Here is a 21,215-nt window from a genome sequence, read left to right as displayed (position 1 = left end):
AGTTACAGAGATGACGTAATCTTTAAAAAAAAATTTTTTTTGATAGACCTTTATTTTATTTTTATGTGGTGCTGAGAATTGAACCAGTGCCTCACACATGCCAGGCCAGTGTGCTACCACTGAGCCCACCTCGCCCAGGTCATGTAATCTTATATGCCCATAGGATCATTGATATCACTATCATTCCTACTCTCATGCTCCCTCCTCTCCCTTCATCCCCATCTAGTCCAAAATACCTCTGTTCTCCCCTGCTCCCTTATTGTGAATTAGCATCTGCATGTAAGAGAAAACATTCGCTTTTTGTTCTTTGGGATTGGCTTATTTCACTTAGCATGATAGTTTCCCATTCTATCCATTTACCAGCAAATGCCATCATCTCATTCTTCTTTAAGGCTGAGTAATATTCCATAGTGTATTTACCAGTGTCTTTACCCATTTAATCTGTTGAAGACACCTAGATTGGTTCCAGAGTTTAGTTATTGTGAATTGAGCTGCTATAAATGTTGATGTGGTTGTGTCCCTGTTTATGCTGATTTTAAGTCCTTTGGTATAAACCTAAGAGTGGGATGACTGGGTCAAATGGTGGTTCCATTCCAAGTTTTCTTAGGAGTCTCCATACTGCTTTCCATAGTGGTTGCACCAATCTACAGTCTCACCAGCAATGTATGCGTGTGACTTTTCCCCCACGTCCTCACCAACATTTATAGTTGCTCATATTCTTGAAGATTGCCATTCTGACTAGAGTGAGACAGAATCTCAGTATAATTTTGATGTTCATTGCTTTCTAACCAACTAAACAAATTTGTTTATTGTACTTTCCTACGTGTTAACTGCATTTATTATGTCTCCAAACATATTATTTCATCACTTATTTTTATTTTACAAGTTCCCCAGAGCAAGAATTTTTAACTATATTGTGATATTGTTGTGTTCTGCACATAAATGAGTTGAGAATTAAGCAATTCAGTAATTGATTTTTTAAAAAAATTTTTTTTAGTTGTTGATAGACCTTGATTTTATTCATTTACTTATACGTGGTGCTGAGAATCGAACCCAGTGCCTTATACATATCAGGCAAGCGCCATACCACTGAGCCACAATCCCAGGCTCTCAGTAATTGATGTTTTTTTTTTTTTTAAAAAAAATATTTTATTTTTCAGTTTTCAGCGGACACAACATCTTTGTTTGTAAATGGTGCTGGGGATCGAACCCAGGCCGCACGCATGCCAGGCGAGCGCGCTACCGCTTGAGCCACATCCCCAGCCCAGTAATTGACGTTTTAAAGGTTTTCTTTGAATCAAAAAATCCTTGGCAGATAATCAATGGATTTTTTTTTTCTTTTGAATGCTGGGGATTGAACCCAGACAAGCTTTACTGCTGAGACAGATTCCTAGTCCTTACTGTTTATTTTGAGGCAGACTCTTACTAAGTTGCTGAGGGTCTTATAAGTTGCTGAGGCTGGCCTTGAACTTGGGATCCTCCAGCTGAGTCAATGGAATTACAGGTGTGAGCCCCAGACCCAGATGGATTTTTAAATCCAAGGACAAGTCCTTGGATATGCTGAGATACATTCATACTTTCTCCATTTAAAGAAAGGAACATGGGGCCCTGTGATCCCCACATCTGCTCTCCGATGCTCTCTCTGCAACAGATTAGATGTGCAAACGAGAGATCTTGTTCATATCTGTGTATGAACATGCTCCCAAAACTGCAGAGTGCTGTATCAATGGAAATTATATTTTTGTGTAAACGTGTATTATATTTTTGTACAAACTCAGAGAGCAGACCTACCTGTTCCTGGGAGAGTCCTCTCTGGACTCATCTAGTCTGACTGGGTCCCCAGTGACTGGTTGAAGACCCAGGCTGGGGCCTAGAGGGCTCATCGAGCAAGTGACTCGAGGACAGACCTTGTGGCTTCAGCACAGGCCTCTTTTTCCTCCCCTAAGTAGCTGGATGGACGATTACAGGGAAAGGACTTTGTGGAAGGCTCAGTGAGTGGGAAATCTGAGGCTGAATCACTAGAGTTCATCTTGGTCGCTTCTCTCTCGTGAGGAAACCCAGCGACTGAGAATCACCTCCTGTAACCAAGACAAACAAAAGGTGACTGATTTCAAAGACAGAAATGAGAGAATGTTCCAAGCATCTGACATCGCAGCTGTGCTTCACAAAGAGGCATCCTCTGTGCAAAGATGATACCCTCTCCCTCTTTCCTCCTTCTCTCCCTTGCTTGCATACTAGGGATTGAACCCAGGGGTGCTCTCCCACTGAGCCACATCCCCAGCCCTTTTTATTTTTAAATTTTGAGGCAGGGTTGCTCAAGCTGGCCTCAAACTTGTAACCCTTCTGTGATAACCACCCTGGCCACTGGGATTACAGGTGCTTATAACAGAAAGATCTGGAGAAAACACAAAGGCAACGATGTAATCCTTACGTTATCTATAATATCTATAGTAATCACTACAGAGACTTTAAAGGCTGGACTTGCTCAGCTGTGCTTCCCACCAGCACATTTCTGGACAGGCATGCGATATGGACGCTAGTGCCCAATGTCAGAACTGGGTCAGCCACTGGGAAAGGGAGGAGTGGATTTTGATCAGTATTTCATGAAAACCTCACCCAGTGGAGAGGAGCAGGGCAGATGGAGCGGGGGAGGGGGGGCTATGCCATGGGTTAAGGCACAGGAGTGGTGAGCAAAGGTGCAGTGTGTGAGGCAGAGGGAAAGGAGGACAGGCCAGGTGGCGGGGAGGAGATCTACCTGCAGGGGGAGGGGCACAGAACAAAGAGCAGATGATCTGACAATGAACTTGGCAGAGAACTTGACAGAGAAAAGTCAGCCAAGAAGACAGCAGAGAGTGTAATTCAATACGGGAGTCAAACGAGAGGCGCTGGGGTGCAGCTAGGTGGTAGGGCTGTCTGTGCAAGGGGAAAAAAAAAAAGAAAAGAGAGAGAGAGAGAAACATGCAGAGCAGGCTTATGGGCCGAGAAGGCTTTCCATGTCTCTGTGGCAAGACCATCTGCACTTGCTCTCCTGGCACAAGTTCCAGAGGAGACAATAGGTGCACAGAGTCTTTGGGATGATGTGTCCCTCTGTTTACTCACCTGGACTTTAATTCTTTTCATACATTCTGGGGACTCCATTTCCTCATCAGTCATGGTAGAGGGCTTAATCAGATAGCACAGCATAAGTTCCTATTGAGAAAAGAAAAGCCATTTCCATAGCTCACAGGACGGCAGCGAGCGCAAGGGGGTGCAGGCGGGCTCCTCAGCTCCCACTCTGAGCTCCCGGAGCCACCAGCACACGGGAACTTCGCAGCACATCCGTTTCCTCCTGGGAACTTTAAAACTGGGGCTTGGGGATCTCACAGTTGACATGGCAGGGGAATGCAGATAAAGGAGACTTGCTGATCAGAAGCAGAACTTAGAATATTAAGGATATGCTAAAAATCCCATACACTTGGTTTAAAAATGCCAGAAACAGACTCCCTGTTTTCCTACGGGGTTGCCTAAGCCAACTCCAGCAGCACTGGGAGTGGGAACACCTATGGCCTGTCAGTCAGCACACACTGTGGCACGAGACTCAGCGGGCATCCTTATTTTTTTTGGGGGGGATGGTGCTCAGCAGAGGCTCCACCACTGAACTTGTGATCCTGATAGTCCTAGTGCAGGGTGAAACTGTCCTCCTGCCTGCGATGGCTACAGGACACAGAACTGCAGTGAGGAACACAGATGGCTGTGGGTCTGGGCCTCTTCTGCATCTGAGCCATAGACCTGGGATTGGTCACCCAGAATTGCTGGACCTCAGGATTCCTCATCCTCAGAACGGGGATGAGAACAGAGAGGTGGGAAAACAGGGTGGCGAAGTGCTGAGCGATGCCTTTTAACTCCCTTCTCTCAGAGATCTGACAAATTTAAAAAGAAGTATGTCAATGATGTGTGGTTTCCTTTGTGTTTGTGATGAACTGCTGAACTGCGGGAGGAAGGAGCCTGGGACAACTGATGGCCACAGAGACCCAGCCTAACCCAGGAAGTGGAAAAGAGAGACCCCAAAACACCAGGGGAGAAGAGGACAGCAGCCAGCCCAATAGGGGCGGGGTGCAAAAGACCCCAAATGTCCCAGAACCTAATGTCAGGACATTATGAAGTTTCTATAAATGACCCCTTTAATTCTACTATATTTAAGAACACAAACAATCAAACAACTTTGGTGATGCTCTAATGCCAAAGCTGATGCTGTGCTACCTTAGAGACATTAACTGAGATTCTGCTCAGGGTGGCCAGCGACTTCCAACTGAATGGTCTGCGGAGGGAGCCTTCCAAGTGATCATCCACGAGCTCAACGATGACAGAATAACTGGAAGACACAGACAGGATGTTTTAAAAATAAAAGGCACAAGGCTGAGGGCGGGGGTGAGGTGCACGCCTGTAATCCCAGTGGCTCGGGAGGCTGAGGCAGGAAGATCACAAGTTGGAGGCCAGCCTCGGCAATTTAAGGAAGCACCCCTAAGCAACTCAGTGAGGCCCTGTCTAAAAAAATAAAAAGGGCTGGGGGTATGGATCAGTGGTAGAGCACCTTTAGGTTCAACCCCTGGTACCAAAACCCAACAAAAAAAAATAAATAAATGGCAGGACATCATGTGTTCAAAATAAAAGTGTTTGTTTTACGAAGATACAGAAAATGGAATTTATATGTTCTGACCATAAAGTACACCTGGACTGTTAATGAGAAACTCATGCACACCTGGGGTTATAGCTCAGTGGTAGAAATCTTGCCTAGCATGTGAGGCACTGGGTTCAAGTCTCAGCACTCCATACAAATGAATCATCGAAAACAAAAACAAAACAAAACAAAAAAATCCCAAAACAAACAAAAAACCCTCACCTCATGCAAACTTTCAGCTGATTTCAATGCTTATTTACAAGAAAGGAACAGAGATAATTTTCCCAACATGAAAACTATAAATTCATTCAACTGTTGAAACACTAACACTGACTGATGTTAAGATGAATAACCACTTCAGAGGTCTACTCAAGTGTTTGACACACACACAAAAATACACTGTCATCACCTACAGATTACTGTATTTATAGCATAACGATGTCATAGATGAGGGATTAACTTTGTTTTTGTTTTGTGTGTGTGTGTGTGTGGTGCTGGGGACCAATCCCATGGCCTTGTACACTCTACCAACTGAGTTCTACTTCCAGCCCCAGCTTAGACATTTAATATTTGGTCCCTGTCAGGGCCAGGAGGAACATGACTTTGTCTCTGTGGCACTGAAAACAAAATTGGAAGCCAGGAATTTCCTTCTGCTTTGTGTGTGTCTGTGTAGGGGGTGGGTAGTGGGGATTGAATGCAGGGGTGCTCTACCCCCAACTACATCCCTGCCCTTTTTATTTTTTATTCTGAGATAGATAGGTTTCACTACATTTTTGAGGCTGGCCTTGATCTGTGATCCTCCTTCTTCAACCTCCCAAGTCACTAGGATTACAGGCATCACCTCCTTGTGTCTTTTAAGGTGTTAATTTATTTGAAAATCATTCCAAACCTGGCATGGTAGAATGGCGGGCCTTTCCAATATAGCACTGCAAAGAAGAAAAAGAAAATGTATAACCACTCAAAATCAAAGGTTTGTTTTATTATTACTAATTTTTTCCCCTTCTCCAAAGGGAAGCAAATATCCAAATCTCTGTACATGGATATTCTGCAATATACTTGTGATCTATTTTTAATATTCTATTAAAAATAGAGTATTTTTGACACCACACAAAAATACACCGTCATCACCTACAGATATATAGCATAACAATGTCATAGACGAGGCATTAACTTTGTTTTTTTTTTTTTTTGTGGTGCTAGGAACTGAATCACTGTGTCTATAACTATTTTTCCCCCCAAACAAAGTACAATTGTAAAGCAAATCTGTTGCCAACACCACCCAGCCACCTTTGACCCCCACCCCTACTCTCCCAGAGTAACTCCCAAAGTCAAGTTCAAGTAATTCTCCTCCCTCTTGGGGCTGGGGATTAAAGCCAGGGCCTCTGAGCTATACCACCCAGTCACAAGTAACCTTTGTGTTGCCTCTTATGCTCTCCAGAGTTAGGGTGTGAAATTGTATCAACAGTGTGATGTTTGTGTAATCTGTTATTCATTTCAAATCAATTGAATTTGAAGTGACCGAGTGGCCACTCTGGCCAGTTCTGTGATCGGTGCTAGTTGGTGCTAGAGATGAATAAGATTCAAGCTTGTTTTTAAGAAATTCAGTCTCATGGCTATTTTTAATAAATTCAAAGTCAAGTGGTTAAAAAGAAAAAAAAAAAAAAAGGCTAAAGTATCAGTCTGCCCTACTCTTTGGGCCTTGAGGGAAGCAGGGTTGATTTGATCTGTAGAGGGCAAGAAGAACTTCTAGGTAAAGGAGACTGGGGCTAGGGACTCTGGAACTTTCCTGGGACTCTTTGGATGCACACAAGGCCCTGTGGCAGAGAACGGCTGCCTGCTCACCAAATGTAGTTCTTCTTCCTCTTGGGCATGTGGCCAGACCACAGGTCTCAATCTCCCAAGCAGCCAGGCATGGCCGTGTATGTGCTGACACTTCAGGTTGGCCCACGAACCCTCCTTTCTGAAGGGGACCTGGGAGGCTGGTGCTGGAGACCGTGAGGCACAGGAAGAAGCCTGCCTTCCTGAAGCACCTTTTGGAGCAGATCTGCCCGCCATTCAGACACTCATTTTGGATTTCCCATGAACAAAAAAATGAGTGCCACTGCTGAGCTCCAGAGACCTGGCATTTATAAGTTAACTGTAGTTCTGGGAATCCCTGTCACTAATGCAGAATTACACTATAAGCATTCAGCTATCCCCTGTGCTAAAACCGAGGCAGGATGGTTCGAGGGAAAGTTTTGTTCCCTTGAAGTAATGATGATACAGTTTTCCTTTTTAGACTTATCAATCCTTCAGGGAATCATACTTGCCCCTGGCTTGGGAAATCAAGAAGCTCACAGACAAATCTGTACCACCACGTGCACAGCTGTAAGGTCCCCAGGAACACAGGGGAGACCACCACCACTGTCCATGGCCACTTTTCCTGATTACTGGGTTCCCCTCTGAAAACTGTATTTATAGTATGCCACAAGTCAGCTCATTTTCCCTGGCACAAATTTAAGTAAACATCCAAACATTTTCAAACTTTTTGGAGATGTGGTGGAGTGGAAAGAAACACGTATGGAGATGCAGGGGAACTCAGAAGCTTTGCCTCCTGCCCAGTCTCCCTACTCCAAGCTTATGTGGCTCTCAGGCCTGTGATGAACTTCTCAAACCTCAGTTCCCAAAATTCTAAAATGAACACATGGCTGGGCGTGGTGGTGCTGCCTCCAGTCCCAGCCCTCAGGAGCCAAGGCAGGGGGATCACCTGAGTCTAGGTTTGGGGGCCAGACTGGGTGCTACAGCAAGACCTTGTCTCAAAAGTCAAAAGCAAAACCAGAGGGGGGGGGAGGGAGGGAGGGAGAGAGGGGAGAGAGAGAGAATATCTTTTTTTGGTAGATGGACACAACACAATGCCTTTATTTTTATGTGGTGCTGAGGATCGAACCCGGGTCCTGCCTGTGCTAGGCGAGCGCTCTACCGCTGAGCCACAATTTCAGCCCCAAGCCTTGTTATTTTGAGATGGGGTCTCACTAAGTTTCCCAGGCTGACCTCAAACTTGTGATCTTCCAGCTCAGCCTCCTTAGTAGCAGGAAGAAACAGGTGTGTGCTGTCATACCCAGTAGCCATTTATTTTTATTCTTTTAAATCAATCCTTCCTCCTTCCTCCCTCCCTCCCTCCCTCCCTCCCTCCTTTCTTCCTTTCCTCCCTTCTGCTGGACATTGAACACAGGGGTACTTAACCACTGAGTCACATCCCCAGCCCTTTTTTTCATTTTTAAATTAAATAAGTTCAGTGGGGCACAGAGGTACACGCCCATAATTCCAGCAACTTGGGAGGCTGAGGTAGGAGGATCACAAGTTTGAGGCTGGCCTCCGCAACTTAGCAAGAAGAGATTCCAAAGACAGAGGCTCGCTCACCAAGGCCTGGCTTCAGGACTCTCTACATTTTTATGTCTCAACATAAAAAATAAAAAGGGCTGTAGATGTGGCTCAGTGGTTAAGTGCTCTCTGGGTTCAATTCCCAGTACCAAAAACAAAACAAAATTAGAAAAATTCTATAATTCTATGTGTCATCTACAGATTCGATTGCAGGGGAAGGGGCTTTGGTGAGCGCCCTGTAGACTGGAGTGGTTTTGCAGGTCACATTCTGTTATCATCAGCTGTCTTTTATAAAGAGTTTTATAAAGAAGATGTTGTTATCACCTTATAAGAGCAAATGGGAGCACTCAGAGACTAAGGAACTTGTCTGAAGTCACAAGGTTAAAGAAGTAGAGCCGGCTGTGAACCTGAGAGCTGTCTCCCGTCACCCCACGCCACCTCTTTACATTGATGTGGCCTTGTTGACTGGAAAATTTGACTCCAGTTTCCCCCACGTAATGAGCAAGCTGGAGGAGGCCTGCCAAAGGTGCACACCAAGCGGCTCTGCTTACGGAGTGTGAAGAGGACAGGGCAGGAAGCCAAGGAAGAAAAACAGAACCTACACTTGGCTTATTTAAACAAGACGGTGGCCAGCGCAGAACTGGTGAACTCCTCACCAGCTCCCCTCCAGCCTTCAGGTGGTTGCCCTGGGTTAGACATCTGTACTGAAATCCAGGTGTGGAGAAACAAAAGAAGCCATTCATCCCAGAGATGGGCAGGCCCCACCCTTCATTTTGGATTGATGATCCCCTCTGAGAACCCAGGAAAGATAAGAGAATGTGACCTGCAAAACCACTCCAGTCTACAAACACTATTTTGAAAAGAATTTTGGAGGGCGTTCGGGTCCCCCTGAAAACTATTCTCAGATTCCAGGTTTAAGCACATTTTAAGAATTTTGAGGAATAAACTGAGTTTCTTTGGGAATTTAAAAAGGCTTAAAGGCTTGGTGGCACATGCCTGTAATCCCAGCTGTGTGAGGCTGAGGCAGAATGATCGCACGTTGGAGGTCAACCTCAGCAATTTAGTGAGACCCTAAGCAACTCAGTGAGAATATGTCACAAAATATAAAATATAAAAAGGGTTAGGGTTTTTGGTTCAGTGATTGAGTGCCCCTGGGCTCCATGCCCAGTATGGAAAATAAATAAAAGGCTCAAAACCACATGGGCCCTGACTAAGTGGAAGGCTTCTAAAACACCTCAAAACTCGGATCAGAACCTCACCAATGGTTCTGAAAAGATCAAGGAAGAGCCCTCATTTGGCAGATGTGGAAAATGGGTTTCAGTGACTTAAAGGAATGATTCTGATGCTGGAAGGGATTCCAATGACAGAGGCTCGCTCACCAAGGCCTGGCTTCAGGACCCCTTATATTTGAGGACTGTCAAGGCCACTCTCCTGTGCTCCAGAACCACCCGTCTCTGCCGCCTCTGCTCATTAAGCTGAGCATCGTGAGCACAAAAATCTGAAGTGCTCTAAAATCTGAAAATTGGTTGTTGTTTTTAGTGGGCAGATGCTCCACCACTGAACTACACGCCCTGCCTGCCAAATCCTGTGACTTCTTGGAGGGCTGACAAGATGCCACAAGCAGAAAATTCCATACCAGGCAGCCTTGCTGCACACATTAAATTATTTTAAAAATATTATATAAACTAACAGTCAGGACTTGTATGCAAGATGGGTATGGACCACATGTGAATTTCGTGTTTTGACTTGGGTCCCACCCTGGAGATCTCTCCTTACCTATATACAAATATTCTAAAACCTAAAATGGGAAATGCTTCTGTTACCCAGCATTTCAGATATGAGATTCTCCATCTGTATCTTCACTGAACTTGTTTGGTGAGCTCTAAACATGAAGCGGCCCCCTGGAGGAGCAGCCATCTCTAACTCTTCTCTCACCTGGAGCTGCCACGTCCACTCCTTCAGTGGGCCCAGCTTCCCTAGTGAGTCTGCTTCCACTTTGAGCCCCCGTTGGTCATGAACAAGGCGGCAGAGACAGGGTTCCATTAAGTCAGCTCATTAGATTCAACTCACTCCTCTGTTCAAAATCTTCCCAATCAAAAACATCCACATTGGGCTGGGACTGGGCTCAGTGGTAGACGCTTGCTTAGCATGTGTGAGGCACTGGGTTCGAGTTTCAGCACCATACATAAGCAATTAAATAACTAAAAAATGTCCATCAATAACTAATAAGGGGCTGGGGTTATGGCTCAGCGGTAGAGCGCTTGCCTAGCACGTGTGAGGCCCTGGGTTTGAGCCTCAGTACCACATAAAAATAAGTAAATAAAATAAAGGTATTGTGTCCAACTACAACTAAAAAGTAAATATTAAAAAAAAAACAACTAATAAAAAGGGCTGGGGATGTGGCTCAAGTGGTAGTGCGCTCGCCTAGCATGCGTGCAGCCTGGGCTCGATCCTCAGCACCACATACAAACAAAGATGTTGTGTCTGCCAAAAGCTAAAAAATAAGTATTAAAATTCTCTCTCAAAAAAAACCAAAAACAAACAAACAAACAAACAAAAAACTAATAAAAATATTAAACAACAAAAAAGAAAATATCCATGTCTTTGCCAGCCCCACCGGATCTGGTCCAGCTTGACCCTCACACTCTGCTCCTGTCACCCCTGGGGATCGCAACATTCTCCACACCCGACTCCTGCTGTTCCTGAAACCTGCCCAGCATGTTCCCATGTTCCTGCCTCAGGGCCTGCTGTCCACTTTGCCTGGCGTGTCCTTTTGAGATTCTCCTGTGAGCTGCTCCCTTGCTCTGTGCCCACCTTTTCAGGGAGTCCTTTCCTGACCCTCCTGAGCAATGCCCTTCGCTCCCTGAGCCTTTGCTCTGCCTTGTTTTTCCTACGGGTACATAGCGCCTGAAGTTGTGTTCCGTATTTGTGTGCTTGTTTGTCTCTCCCCAGCCCCAGTGAGTGCCAGGAAGGCACATCTATTGTCCAATTGCGTTCCGGACCCCTAAAATAATAGCTGGCCCACCGCAGACCTTCTGGAAGGTTGACTGACTTTAGGAAGCTCCAGGCAGGCAGTGCTGGGAGGCAGGGTCTAAGAGACTGTGCTCTAGAACCCAAAGCCCAGCCCTTGAAGTTCTGGCCCTGGAAACGACTATGGACAGATGATCCAATCGCTCAAAACCGCAGCCTATCAGAAACATTAGGAAAAGATCTTGTGCAGCCTGTAGCCCAGGACTGACTGCTGGGAGGACTAAGTGAGATGACAAATGTCAATCAGCACAATGCCTGACGCACAGTCAGCGCTCAATACACATCAGCGATGACTCTTACGGAAATAATAAGATTATTGTTACCTGGCAAATGAGGCAACTGAGGCCCCAAGGATACAGGACTGACCTAAACCACATGTGACGTGAGGTCATGGGAATCAGTGCTGCAGACCCCTAAGATCACAGAGTGAACTGGGGGAGAACCTGAAGTGGGGCTGCAGGTTTCCGCTTCTGCTCCCAGGCTGCCTCCTTTCCTGCCTGAACTTCCCCTCTACCCAGTCCAGCACCCAATATTCTTATCTAAACCAGAAGGACGATACTGTCTCAGACAGGATCAGCAACAGCAGGTAACCCATCTGATTTTCTCAGATGAATCTCATGCAAACGCCATTCTGGCACCTGCCATGTACACCAAGAATACTCACAGAAATCTGTCCCGTACTTGAGCCCCACTTTGGGCACCCAGCCCTTGCTTCGGAAGTAGTGGTAGGCCATGTAGGTGGTCCTGAAGGTGGGCTGAATGGAAGTGAAAACTTGCCAGAGTTTCAGTATCGTCAAAGGTTCCTAAAGTCAATTAAAAAGAAAAGGGCCAGGTTCAATCCCCAACATCACACACAAAAAGAAAAGGCGTTATTGGGAACACGTATTCACTCACCAATCAACAAACGTGGAGCTAAGGTACAAACCGAAATCAATGTGGTACCCCTACCAGAGGGAGGCCCCCCGGAAGGCCTAGACTAGAGGGCACAGCTGCCAGGCACATCTGGCTCGTCCTAATAGAGAGTGTAAAATACACAGTGAGTTCCAACTCAGTATGAGAACCAAAAATGAATGAAAACTAGCTCCATAATTTTGGATGTACTGGGCTATAAAAACTATGGAATATGTTATTAAAATTAGCTTCACCTGCTTAAAAAAGAATTTTTAAAAATGTGGCTACCAGAAAAATCTAAAAATGATACACATGGCTCCCATCCGAGACGTGCATGATATTCCTCTTGGACAGGGGGGCTCTACAGGACTCAGAAATGGCAACATCTGGGACCTGGGGTGGAGCATGTGCCTGGCCTGCAGGAAGCCCTGGGCTCTATCAGTAGCAGAAATTAAAGGGACAGCGGAGAAAGTGAAGAAAGAAAAGGTGACATCTGAAAATGAGAAGTAGCCAAGGAGAGGCGATGGTGGTATGGGGGTGGTGTGGGAGTCTGGGATGGACATTCTAGGTAGAGGAACTCGGAGTCACAGCACACTGTGAAGTGTCAGCTGTTTCCTATGGTGATTGCAGGGTGGCCAGAAGGGGCAACTCATGGCTGCTGCTGCTACCCAGCTAGCGATTTGCTCAGGAAAAGATCCCAAGTTCAAAGTTCAAGGTGCCATTTCTACCAAAGCATGTTATTTTTACACACATAAAAAATTCGAACCCTCGTCAGTTAGGGGTGTCTATATCTTCAACAGGTATCATACTCACATCGTTTGAAAATCAGAAAGTATAAAAAGCATCCAGTGTAAAGCCTGCCTCTCCTCCTGTCCCTGGTCCCCTGGTTCCTCTGCCTGGAGGCAACGGTTCTACAGTCTGAAGCTGCTGCTGCTGCTTCTACTTCTTCTTCTTCTTTTTTTTTTTTTTTAGTACTTTTAGTTGTACATGAACACAATAACTTTATTTTATGTATTTATTTTTATGTGGTGCTGAGGATCAAACCCAGGGCCTTGCACGCACTAGGTGAGCGCTCTACTGCTGAGCCACAACCCCAGCTCCTAGCCTCTGCTTCTTAAGGGGGCAAGCCACTATATAAAGTCAAAGGCTCTGGCGTTATCTGAACACATTACCTACCTATCTATCTATTTTGGGGATCAACTCAGGGCCAAGCACGCGCTCTACCCCTGAGCTACCCCTCAGACCCCTTCAATCTTATTGTTCTTTTTCAGTATTTTTCTGACAAATTTCCTGATTATCATATATTACGCTTCATCTCTAGGAACGAAACTCAGTCTACAAGGGTTCAAGCTGGCTTTCACCTCAACAGACACATTCAGAACCCAGAGCGAAACCTTGAAGAAGAATATCCAAGTCCTGTTTTATTCACTAAGAATAGACACGTTTGCTTGGTTTTGCTTTGTTTGTGGTGTTGGGGATTGAACTCAGGCCTCAAGCCACATCCCCAGCCTGAAACAGATACAATATATTAAAGTACTTTGAGAATTAGCACAACTTGCTTTTTTTTAAAATTTTTTTTTATAGTTGTAGATGGAGACAATAACTTTATGTTGTTTATTTATTTTTATGTGGTGCTGAGGATCGAACCCAGTGCCTCATGCATGCGAGGCAAGCGCTCTACCACTGAGCCCCAGCCCCAGCCCACAACCTGCTTTTAACACTCAGGAAACTTAAATGAATTGTGTCTGAACAAAACACCTTACCTTCTCATAGTATATACTGAGACATCCCAGGGCATAGACCAGGAAGAAAGCCTGAAAGCAGAGCAAGCAGAAAATGCTCATTAGAAATAGGTCCACATTCTTAGGAGTGGGAGCGCTGTAGTTCAAGGGTGAGCGTTTGCCTAGCAGGCTCAGTGACCTGGGTTCCTTCCTTGGCATCACAAAAAAAAAAAAAAAAAAAAAAAAGCCACATTTTTGAGAAGCTATTGTATTGGCTGAGATTTTTTCTACCATGAATACAACTTATCTATTTTGATACATCACATATAAACGGAGTATAGCTTCTCATTTGTTTGGTTGTACGTGATATAGTTAAGCAGGTCATGTGATCACATGTGCACATAGAGTAATAATGTCAGATTCACTCTACTATCATTCCTACCTCCTCTCCCTCCACTCCCCTCTGTTAGTCCAAAATACCACCAATGAATACAAATTAATGCTTTTTTTTTTTTTGTGGGGTATTGGGGATAGAAACCAGGGTCTTGTGCGTACAAGGCAAGTGGTCTTATCACTGAGATACATCTCCAGCCCTCAAATTAATGTTCTTTTTCTCCCTTTTTTTTTTAAAGAGAGAGAGAGAGAATTTTAATATTTTTTTTTAGTTCTCGGCGGACACAACATCTTTGTTTGTATGTGGTGCTGAGGATCGAACCCGGGCCGCACGCATGCCAGGCGAGCGCGCTACCGCTTGAGCCACATCCCCAGCCCCTTTTTCTCCTTTTAACTTATTATTTTTAAAAATTTTTATTTAATTTCCTGGGGATGGAACCCAGGGCCTTCAGTATGCAAGCTCTCTACCACTGAGTGACAGTCCCCATACCCCAAAGGGATGTTTTTAAATCAGCAAAATTATATATTTTTTATCATAAATGACTCACTAAAATTTCTGAACTGAGAAAAAAAATCTTTTTTTTTTTTTTAAATTTTTTTAATATTTATTTTTTAGTTTTCGGCGGACACAACATCTTTGTTGGTATGTGGTGCTGAGGATCGAACCCGGGCCGCACGCATGCCAGGCGAGCTCGCTACCGTTTGAGCCACATCCCCAGCCCCGAAAAAAAATCTTAACATGAATGTTACAAACTGGTTTAGATCAGTAAAAAATAAAATTATATATATTTTCCTTAAAAAAATTGAACTGAGAAAGATATCAGTAACTAATAAAAACAGAAACCTTTGCTAATTGGATTGCCTCCTGTAAAAGGAAATAACCATATTAAGCTGAGAAAAGTATAGAAAAAAATTGTGAAATGTACAGGGCATTGCAAATTTTGCTTATGTTACAAAATATAGAGTAGACTTTGCTTATAAAATACTGGGGTATACTGAGTGTGCCTAGCTTGCTAGCATGTTTGGGGCCTGCATTCAATCCCCAATACTGAAAACAAGAAAAGAAAAAGTCAAACAAAATACTGCCATGTGCAGTGGCGCCTGCCTGCAATTCCAGCTACTCAGGAGGTTAATGAAGTATTCCAAGTTCAAGGCCAGCCTCAGAAAATTAGTGAGCTCTGTCTCAAAATAAAAATATAAAAGGGCTAGAGATGTAGCTCAGTGGTAGGGTGCTGCTGGGTTCTATCCCTAGTACCACACACACAAAAAAGGAAAAATGAAAAAAAAAAAAAACATTTAGGTAGGCACACTGGCACACGCCTGTCATCCCTTTGATTTGGGAGGCTGAGTCAGAAGGATGGAAAGTTCCAGGTCAGCCTCAGCAATTTATCGAGGACCTCAGTAACTTAGCAAGACCCTGTTCAAAATAAAAAAGGCTGGGGATGTAGCTCAGTGACTGTGCCCCTGGGTTCAAACCCTTGTACCAAAACCAAAATAAGTTTCTCAGCTCTCCTGACTATCAGGCGTCTCCACTGAGTTATGTGAAATTCCATGTTCTACTGTATGAAAGACGCTGGAGAACCAGCATTCAGAGAGTTGGCCTGGCTGAATAAAATCACTCTTAAATGGAAATAAAAAGAGCTCTCTGATGAAGATAATACCATCCACACAGCCACAAGTTGTTGGCTGTACCTGTCTCAGGTGATAGAATCTACAGGTACAATTGAGGAGGCTCCCCAGAGACTGATGTGCAGCAAGTATGGCTAAATGGTGGCTCACAGGAAACTGGGTTACTTTTTTTACGCTAGGGCTGGAACCCAGGACCTTGCACAGGCTAAGCACATTCTCTATCACTATGCTCTGTCCCCAGCCCTGATTTTTCTTTTTATACATGAAAGCGTGTAAGAAGACATGGAAGATTGAATCCATAACCAACAGCAGGAATGCCTGGTGGGCTGAACGCTATTTTTGCAGGACTGGGGACTGACCCCAGGGCCTCATGCTGGGCAAACACTTTGCCACTGAGCTGTATCCCAGTTGTGTGTTATATATTTTAAATGAATGAACTTTTTTTTGGTACCAGGAATTGAACCCAGGGCACTTTTTTTTAAATTTTATTTTTTAGTTTTAGGTTGGCACAATGTCTTTATTTTATATTTATGTGGTGCTGAGGATTGAACCCAATGCCTCATGCACGCTAGGTGAGCTCTCTACCACTGAGCCACAACCCCAGCTCCGAACCCAGGGCACTTAACCACTCACTGAGCCACACCTCCATCCCTTTTTTAATATTTTATTTTGAGACAGGGTTTCCTTAAGTTGCTGAGGCTGGCTCTAAACTTGTGATCCTCCTGCTTCAGCCTCCTGAGCTGCTAGGATTACAGGCATGCACCACTGTACCTGCTGTACCTGGCAAAATGGATGAACTTGATAGTATATAAATTACATTTCATTAAGCTGTATTTTTAACAAAGCTGGTGAAAATTAGTGACATAAAATTCAGCCAATTTGAAATCTTGATGAGAAAAGAAATGCTTAATAAACCCCTTAAATGCTGCATGCAATGATATAAAAATATCCCATAAAACACACATCTTTTTTTTCTTTTTTGCAAGGCTGAGGATTGAACCAGAGACTCTTGCATGCCTGGCAAGCCCTCTACCACTGAGCTACACCCCTGGCCCCCACACACATCTTAGAACCAATGAAATAAAGGCTGAGGAATGAAGTTGGCAGGCCAACTTTGGAAGCTGCCAATGCCCATGCCAACACTTAACTGGAATCTTCAGTTACTACATGACATTTAGAACTGTGTTTGAGGTAGGTTCCTGCCTACAGTGCACGGTGCTGAACACACACGATGAAAACCTACCTCTTCTAGGCTGAGCTGCAAATACTCGAAGATCCTATATGGGTTTCTTCTGCACGTTAATTTCTGTCTTTGCACCACCTGATGAGAAAGTAATACCATCAAACACACATGGAACACATGGTAGCACCCCAGGCCACATAGAAGACACAACATTTTGCAAGGAACATTTTTCTGATGACTCTCAAGATGCACATGCTATTGGGTAAATACTAGATTTTTTTTTTTTTTAATACACCTTATGGAGAGAATGCAGCTTTGATTTTCCCCATTGTTTTAAATTTCCTTTTACTCATGAAATATATTTTTTCCTGCAGATCATTTTGTGGAATTGTTGTGTTTTATTTTGTTCACTTATATGTGTCTGTTTTTTTTTTTTTTTTGGGGGGGGGTACTATTAGTACTAGAAACTGTACCGGGGGTGGGGGCCCAACTGCTGAGCTACATCCCAGACCTCTATTTAAATCACCTATTTATTTATTTACTTACTCACTTATTTATGCAGTGCTAGGATTAACTGCTACTTTGATACGGGGTTTCATGGGGGTTGTCCAGGCTGGCCTCTAACATGCCATTCTCCCACTTCAGCCTCCCAAGTCGCTGATTACAGGTGAGCACCACTGTACCTGGTGGGCTCTGCTCTCCTTAACTTACTTCCTCTTTGGGGGCGTCGTCCCCTTCGCTCACAGCACACACCTCTTCTTCCACGACGAGCACATACTCATGGTCAGGCCCTCTCTCTCCAGCATGGATAAGACCCGTTTGCTGACCGCCAGCCTCAGGCTGAAGGCCACGCAGGGGGATGAGGACATCTCGGGGCAGAGGTGTGGTGTCCTCTCCCACCCGTGCATCGAGGCCCTTGGTGGGGAGTGGGTCATGCGCAGAGTCCTCCTGCAGGCCGCCGTTTGAGTGCCTGCTAGGCTCGTCTGACTGTCCAATGTCTTCATTCATCTCAGAAAGGTTCTCGGTGCCCACTGTGCTTCCCAGGGTGGAAGCTATCTCAGGGTCAAGTGTGTCATGCACCTGAACCCCTTCGTTCCTTCTGACACAAGGATGTTCAAGCGGTTTTGTGTACTCCTTGAGGATCTTGTGCACAGTTCTCGGGTCCTGCCCCTGTCTGTGCATGAGACTCGCGGCCCATTCGACACGACGCTGGTACCTGCCAGGGGAAATACTGTCAGTAACTCTTGAATTTTAAAACTGAAGACAACAAAACATATAAAAAAAGACTGGAAGAGTTGGGCACAGTTTCTCATGCCAGTAATCTTGGAAGCTTGGGAGGCTGAGGCAGGAGGATCACAAGTTCAAGTCCAGCCTCAGCAATTTAGCAAGGCCCTAAGCAACTTAGTGAGACCCTGTCCCAAAATAAAAAATAGAAAGGGCAGGAGATGTGGATCAATGGTAAAATGCCTCTGTTCAAGTCCCAGTTTAAAAAAAAAAAAAAATGATCGGAAGGTGGTCTACTAAGTGCTAAGACATTTGAAGCAATTTCACTGAATGCTGGATTATAGGTAGAGGTGTTCTTTATACCTTTCTGCATTTTCTACATGCTCTGCAATAAGCATGTACACTTTCTTGTTTTTATTAATAAAGCTTCATTTCATTTGCTTGATTTGAAAAAAAAAATCAGCCCCCATTTTGCAAAGTATGAAAATGTGTCCAATTTAAAACTAAAAGACACAAGTAAAAAAACAGAGACAATGGCCACCTTTTATCAGGATTTGCTTTGTTATCATTTTCAATTTGGGCTACTGCAGTGTTTTCTGATAGATATTCCATTCATCCTACAACTAGGCCCTTTGTTGAGTATTGGAAAGCAAAATGAGAATTTCAATATTTAAAAAAAATTTTTTTTTTAGTTGTCAATGGGCATTTATTTATTTTTATGTGGTGCTGAGAATCGAACCCAGGGCCTCACACATGCTAGGCAAGTGCTCTACCACTGAGCCACAGTCACAGCCCATCCATTAATATTTTTCCACAGGACCAAACAGCTTCTTCACCATATTGGAAATTATTTGGCTTATCTAGTATGTGCAAATATTCTAAAAGAAATGGTCCATTCCCTCTAATAATTTTCATGGTATATTTTAATGACAAAATGCACATAGTTTCTAACACTTCCATCTGAACACTTCCCATAGTATTTAAAAAAAAAAAAAAAATCACAGGTGAAAACACAAGCCCTGTGCCAAACCACGCTGCGGGCTGCGTTCCTGCGCATAAGAGCCACTGTGTTGAAATCTGAGGACCAACAGAAGGCTAACGAAACTGGTGACATCCAGCACTTTCTGTCTCTGCCTTTAGCATCAGTCTGTAAAGACCCTAGGACATGGCCAGGAGCAGGGGTGCACGCCTGTCATCCCAGTGGCTCAGGAGGCTGAGGCAGGAGGATGCGAGTTCAAGGCCAGCCTCAGCAATGATGAGGTGCTAAGTAACTTAGAGAGACCCTGTGTCTAAATAAAATACAGAATAGAGCTGGGGATATGGCTCAGTGGTTGAGTGCCCCTGAGTTCAATCCCTGTACCAACAAAAAAGAACCCAGGACATCACTGGCCGGGAGAGGACAGGTGAAACTTTACTCCCCACCTTCCGTTATCTGCGTACAGTCGGCTGAGTATGTCATGGTCTGAGAAACGCTACAGCTCCCACCCTTAACTGGGAGACTGGCTTCTGCTGTACCTAAGAGACCTGTGGCTGCTCACCAGGGATCAGAGTCCCCAAGCTGTCCACACCCGTGTTTATCCTGTGGACAGAAGCGCACGCATCCCTACACACCAGGAACCGAGTTCTAAAGACTGAGAGCAGGCAAGGACACACACACACCCGCCCCATGATGCAGTAGGAAGCAGTGACGCTGGCATTACCCACGTTCTGTGTGTCGCCGTGACTTGGCCACTTACTTGCAACTGTGTGACAAAACAAATCACCTTTGTGCTTTCATTTTCCTAAACCCATAAAACGGGGACCCTGGTACTACTATCTACAGGGACTTTCACAGGGATTGTTTCTTATATTTGGTGGGAAAAGAAAGGAGCTGTCCATAAGATAGCTGGTGTCCTGTCACCTGTGACCTGGCCACTTGTGCAGAGTTAAAAGCACTTTCACGGGAGAGATCTAAGAAAGATCCTAGCTCTTCCTACCGACGACAGCACTGGCCCTGCAGGCTTCCTGGGTCTGTGAGTCTCTATTATTTGAACACAAATTTTTCTGTCAACATATATTTTTGTGAAGAAGAAATATACCCCCTCCCCCAGTGCTGAACTTGAGCCCAGGGTCCTGTGCACGCCAGGCAGGCCATGAACTACGCTCCCACCACAAGACCCAGAGGTTCATCAATTTACCCGCCCTTTCTGGGAGAGCCATGGAATCAAACCCAGGGCCTCACACGTATAAGGCAAGTGCTCCACCCTGAACACTACAGCCCTCATCAAATTCCTTAACTCACAATATACAAAAGACCACTGAATTAAAAGTCCAGCGCTGGGGCTGGGCGCAGTGGCATATGCCCATAATCCCAGCAACTCAGGAGGCTGAGGCAGGAGGATCACAAGTCAGAGGCCAGCTACGGCATCCACCTTAGATCATAACTGTAATGCGGGTCATAACTTACTTCTTTGATGAGATTACAGGCAAGTCTGTCTTCATACCTGTAACAACAAAGCAGTTCTATTAGTTTCAGACAAATTTTCCTTAAGAGACAAAAAAAACACACTACAGATCTAAGAAAGAAAGTCGCGCGTCCACGAGGTTAACTGTCCTGTGAGCCACACCAATGGGCAATACGTGCCATCCTTCCCTGCACCCACGTGCCTGGCAGGCTCTGATTGACCTCAGAATGCTCTGCTCAGCACTCTGCCAGGCAGTGGTGGCATGGATGGAGACCCCCATCCTTCCGACCCCTCACTCCGGCGTCCAGACAGGAGCCTGCAGGCTGGGAGAAGGGGTTCTGCCCTTCTGTGTGCCTGCAGCCAGAGAGGTGCACTCCACAGTGGGGGGTCTGGAGTGTGGGCTTGGAAGTTCTGGACCCCGGCTCTCGCTCCGGCCATCAGGAGTGGCGCATCTTTCTTTCTAAGTGCCCACTGGGGTTTTGTTCTGTTCTGTTCTGTTCCTAACTCATTTTGCAAATCAGGAGACTAGGGAGCAGCAGGGTTGCTGTTGACAGCTGATGAATTTCGGGTGGTTTATTAAGCAGCATCATCATGACAAGAGAAAACTGGCAGAGTGGACCCCATTAGGACTGCAGGAATTAATGTACTTAAAATAGTTTCTCTCTGAGTGGTTACACAACCAA

The 21,215-nt window shown here is 44.9% G+C and overlaps 1 protein-coding gene across 4 annotated transcripts in view; it reads right to left on the bottom strand.

Annotated features, from left to right (window-relative positions):
* Positions 1-922: 922 nt before the first annotated feature.
* The window catches only part of Tsen2 (tRNA splicing endonuclease subunit 2), a 31,902-nt gene continuing 11,609 nt past the window's right edge, over positions 923-21,215 (bottom strand). For all 4 annotated transcript variants that reach the window (XM_026383038.2, XM_026383039.2, XM_026383040.2 and 1 more), the window contains 9 exons: positions 20,535-20,571; positions 17,576-18,080; positions 16,925-17,002; positions 13,702-13,752; positions 11,712-11,850; positions 5,547-5,583; positions 4,240-4,351; positions 3,100-3,189; positions 923-2,078 (listed from right to left, as the gene is read on the bottom strand). In XM_026383038.2, coding sequence (XP_026238823.2) covers positions 2,019-2,078; positions 3,100-3,189; positions 4,240-4,351; positions 5,547-5,583; positions 11,712-11,850; positions 13,702-13,752; positions 16,925-17,002; positions 17,576-18,080; positions 20,535-20,571 — 1,109 coding nt within the window. In that variant the 3' untranslated portion in view covers positions 923-2,018. The remainder of the gene's footprint in view (positions 2,079-3,099; positions 3,190-4,239; positions 4,352-5,546; positions 5,584-11,711; positions 11,851-13,701; positions 13,753-16,924; positions 17,003-17,575; positions 18,081-20,534; positions 20,572-21,215) is intronic.

The sequence above is a fragment of the Urocitellus parryii genome, chromosome 16 (assembly GCF_045843805.1).
Source record: "Urocitellus parryii isolate mUroPar1 chromosome 16, mUroPar1.hap1, whole genome shotgun sequence".
NCBI lineage: Eukaryota > Metazoa > Chordata > Mammalia > Rodentia > Sciuridae > Urocitellus > Urocitellus parryii.
Note: the sequence above shows the minus strand (reverse complement) of the source record. Positions and strands in the feature narration are given on the sequence as shown.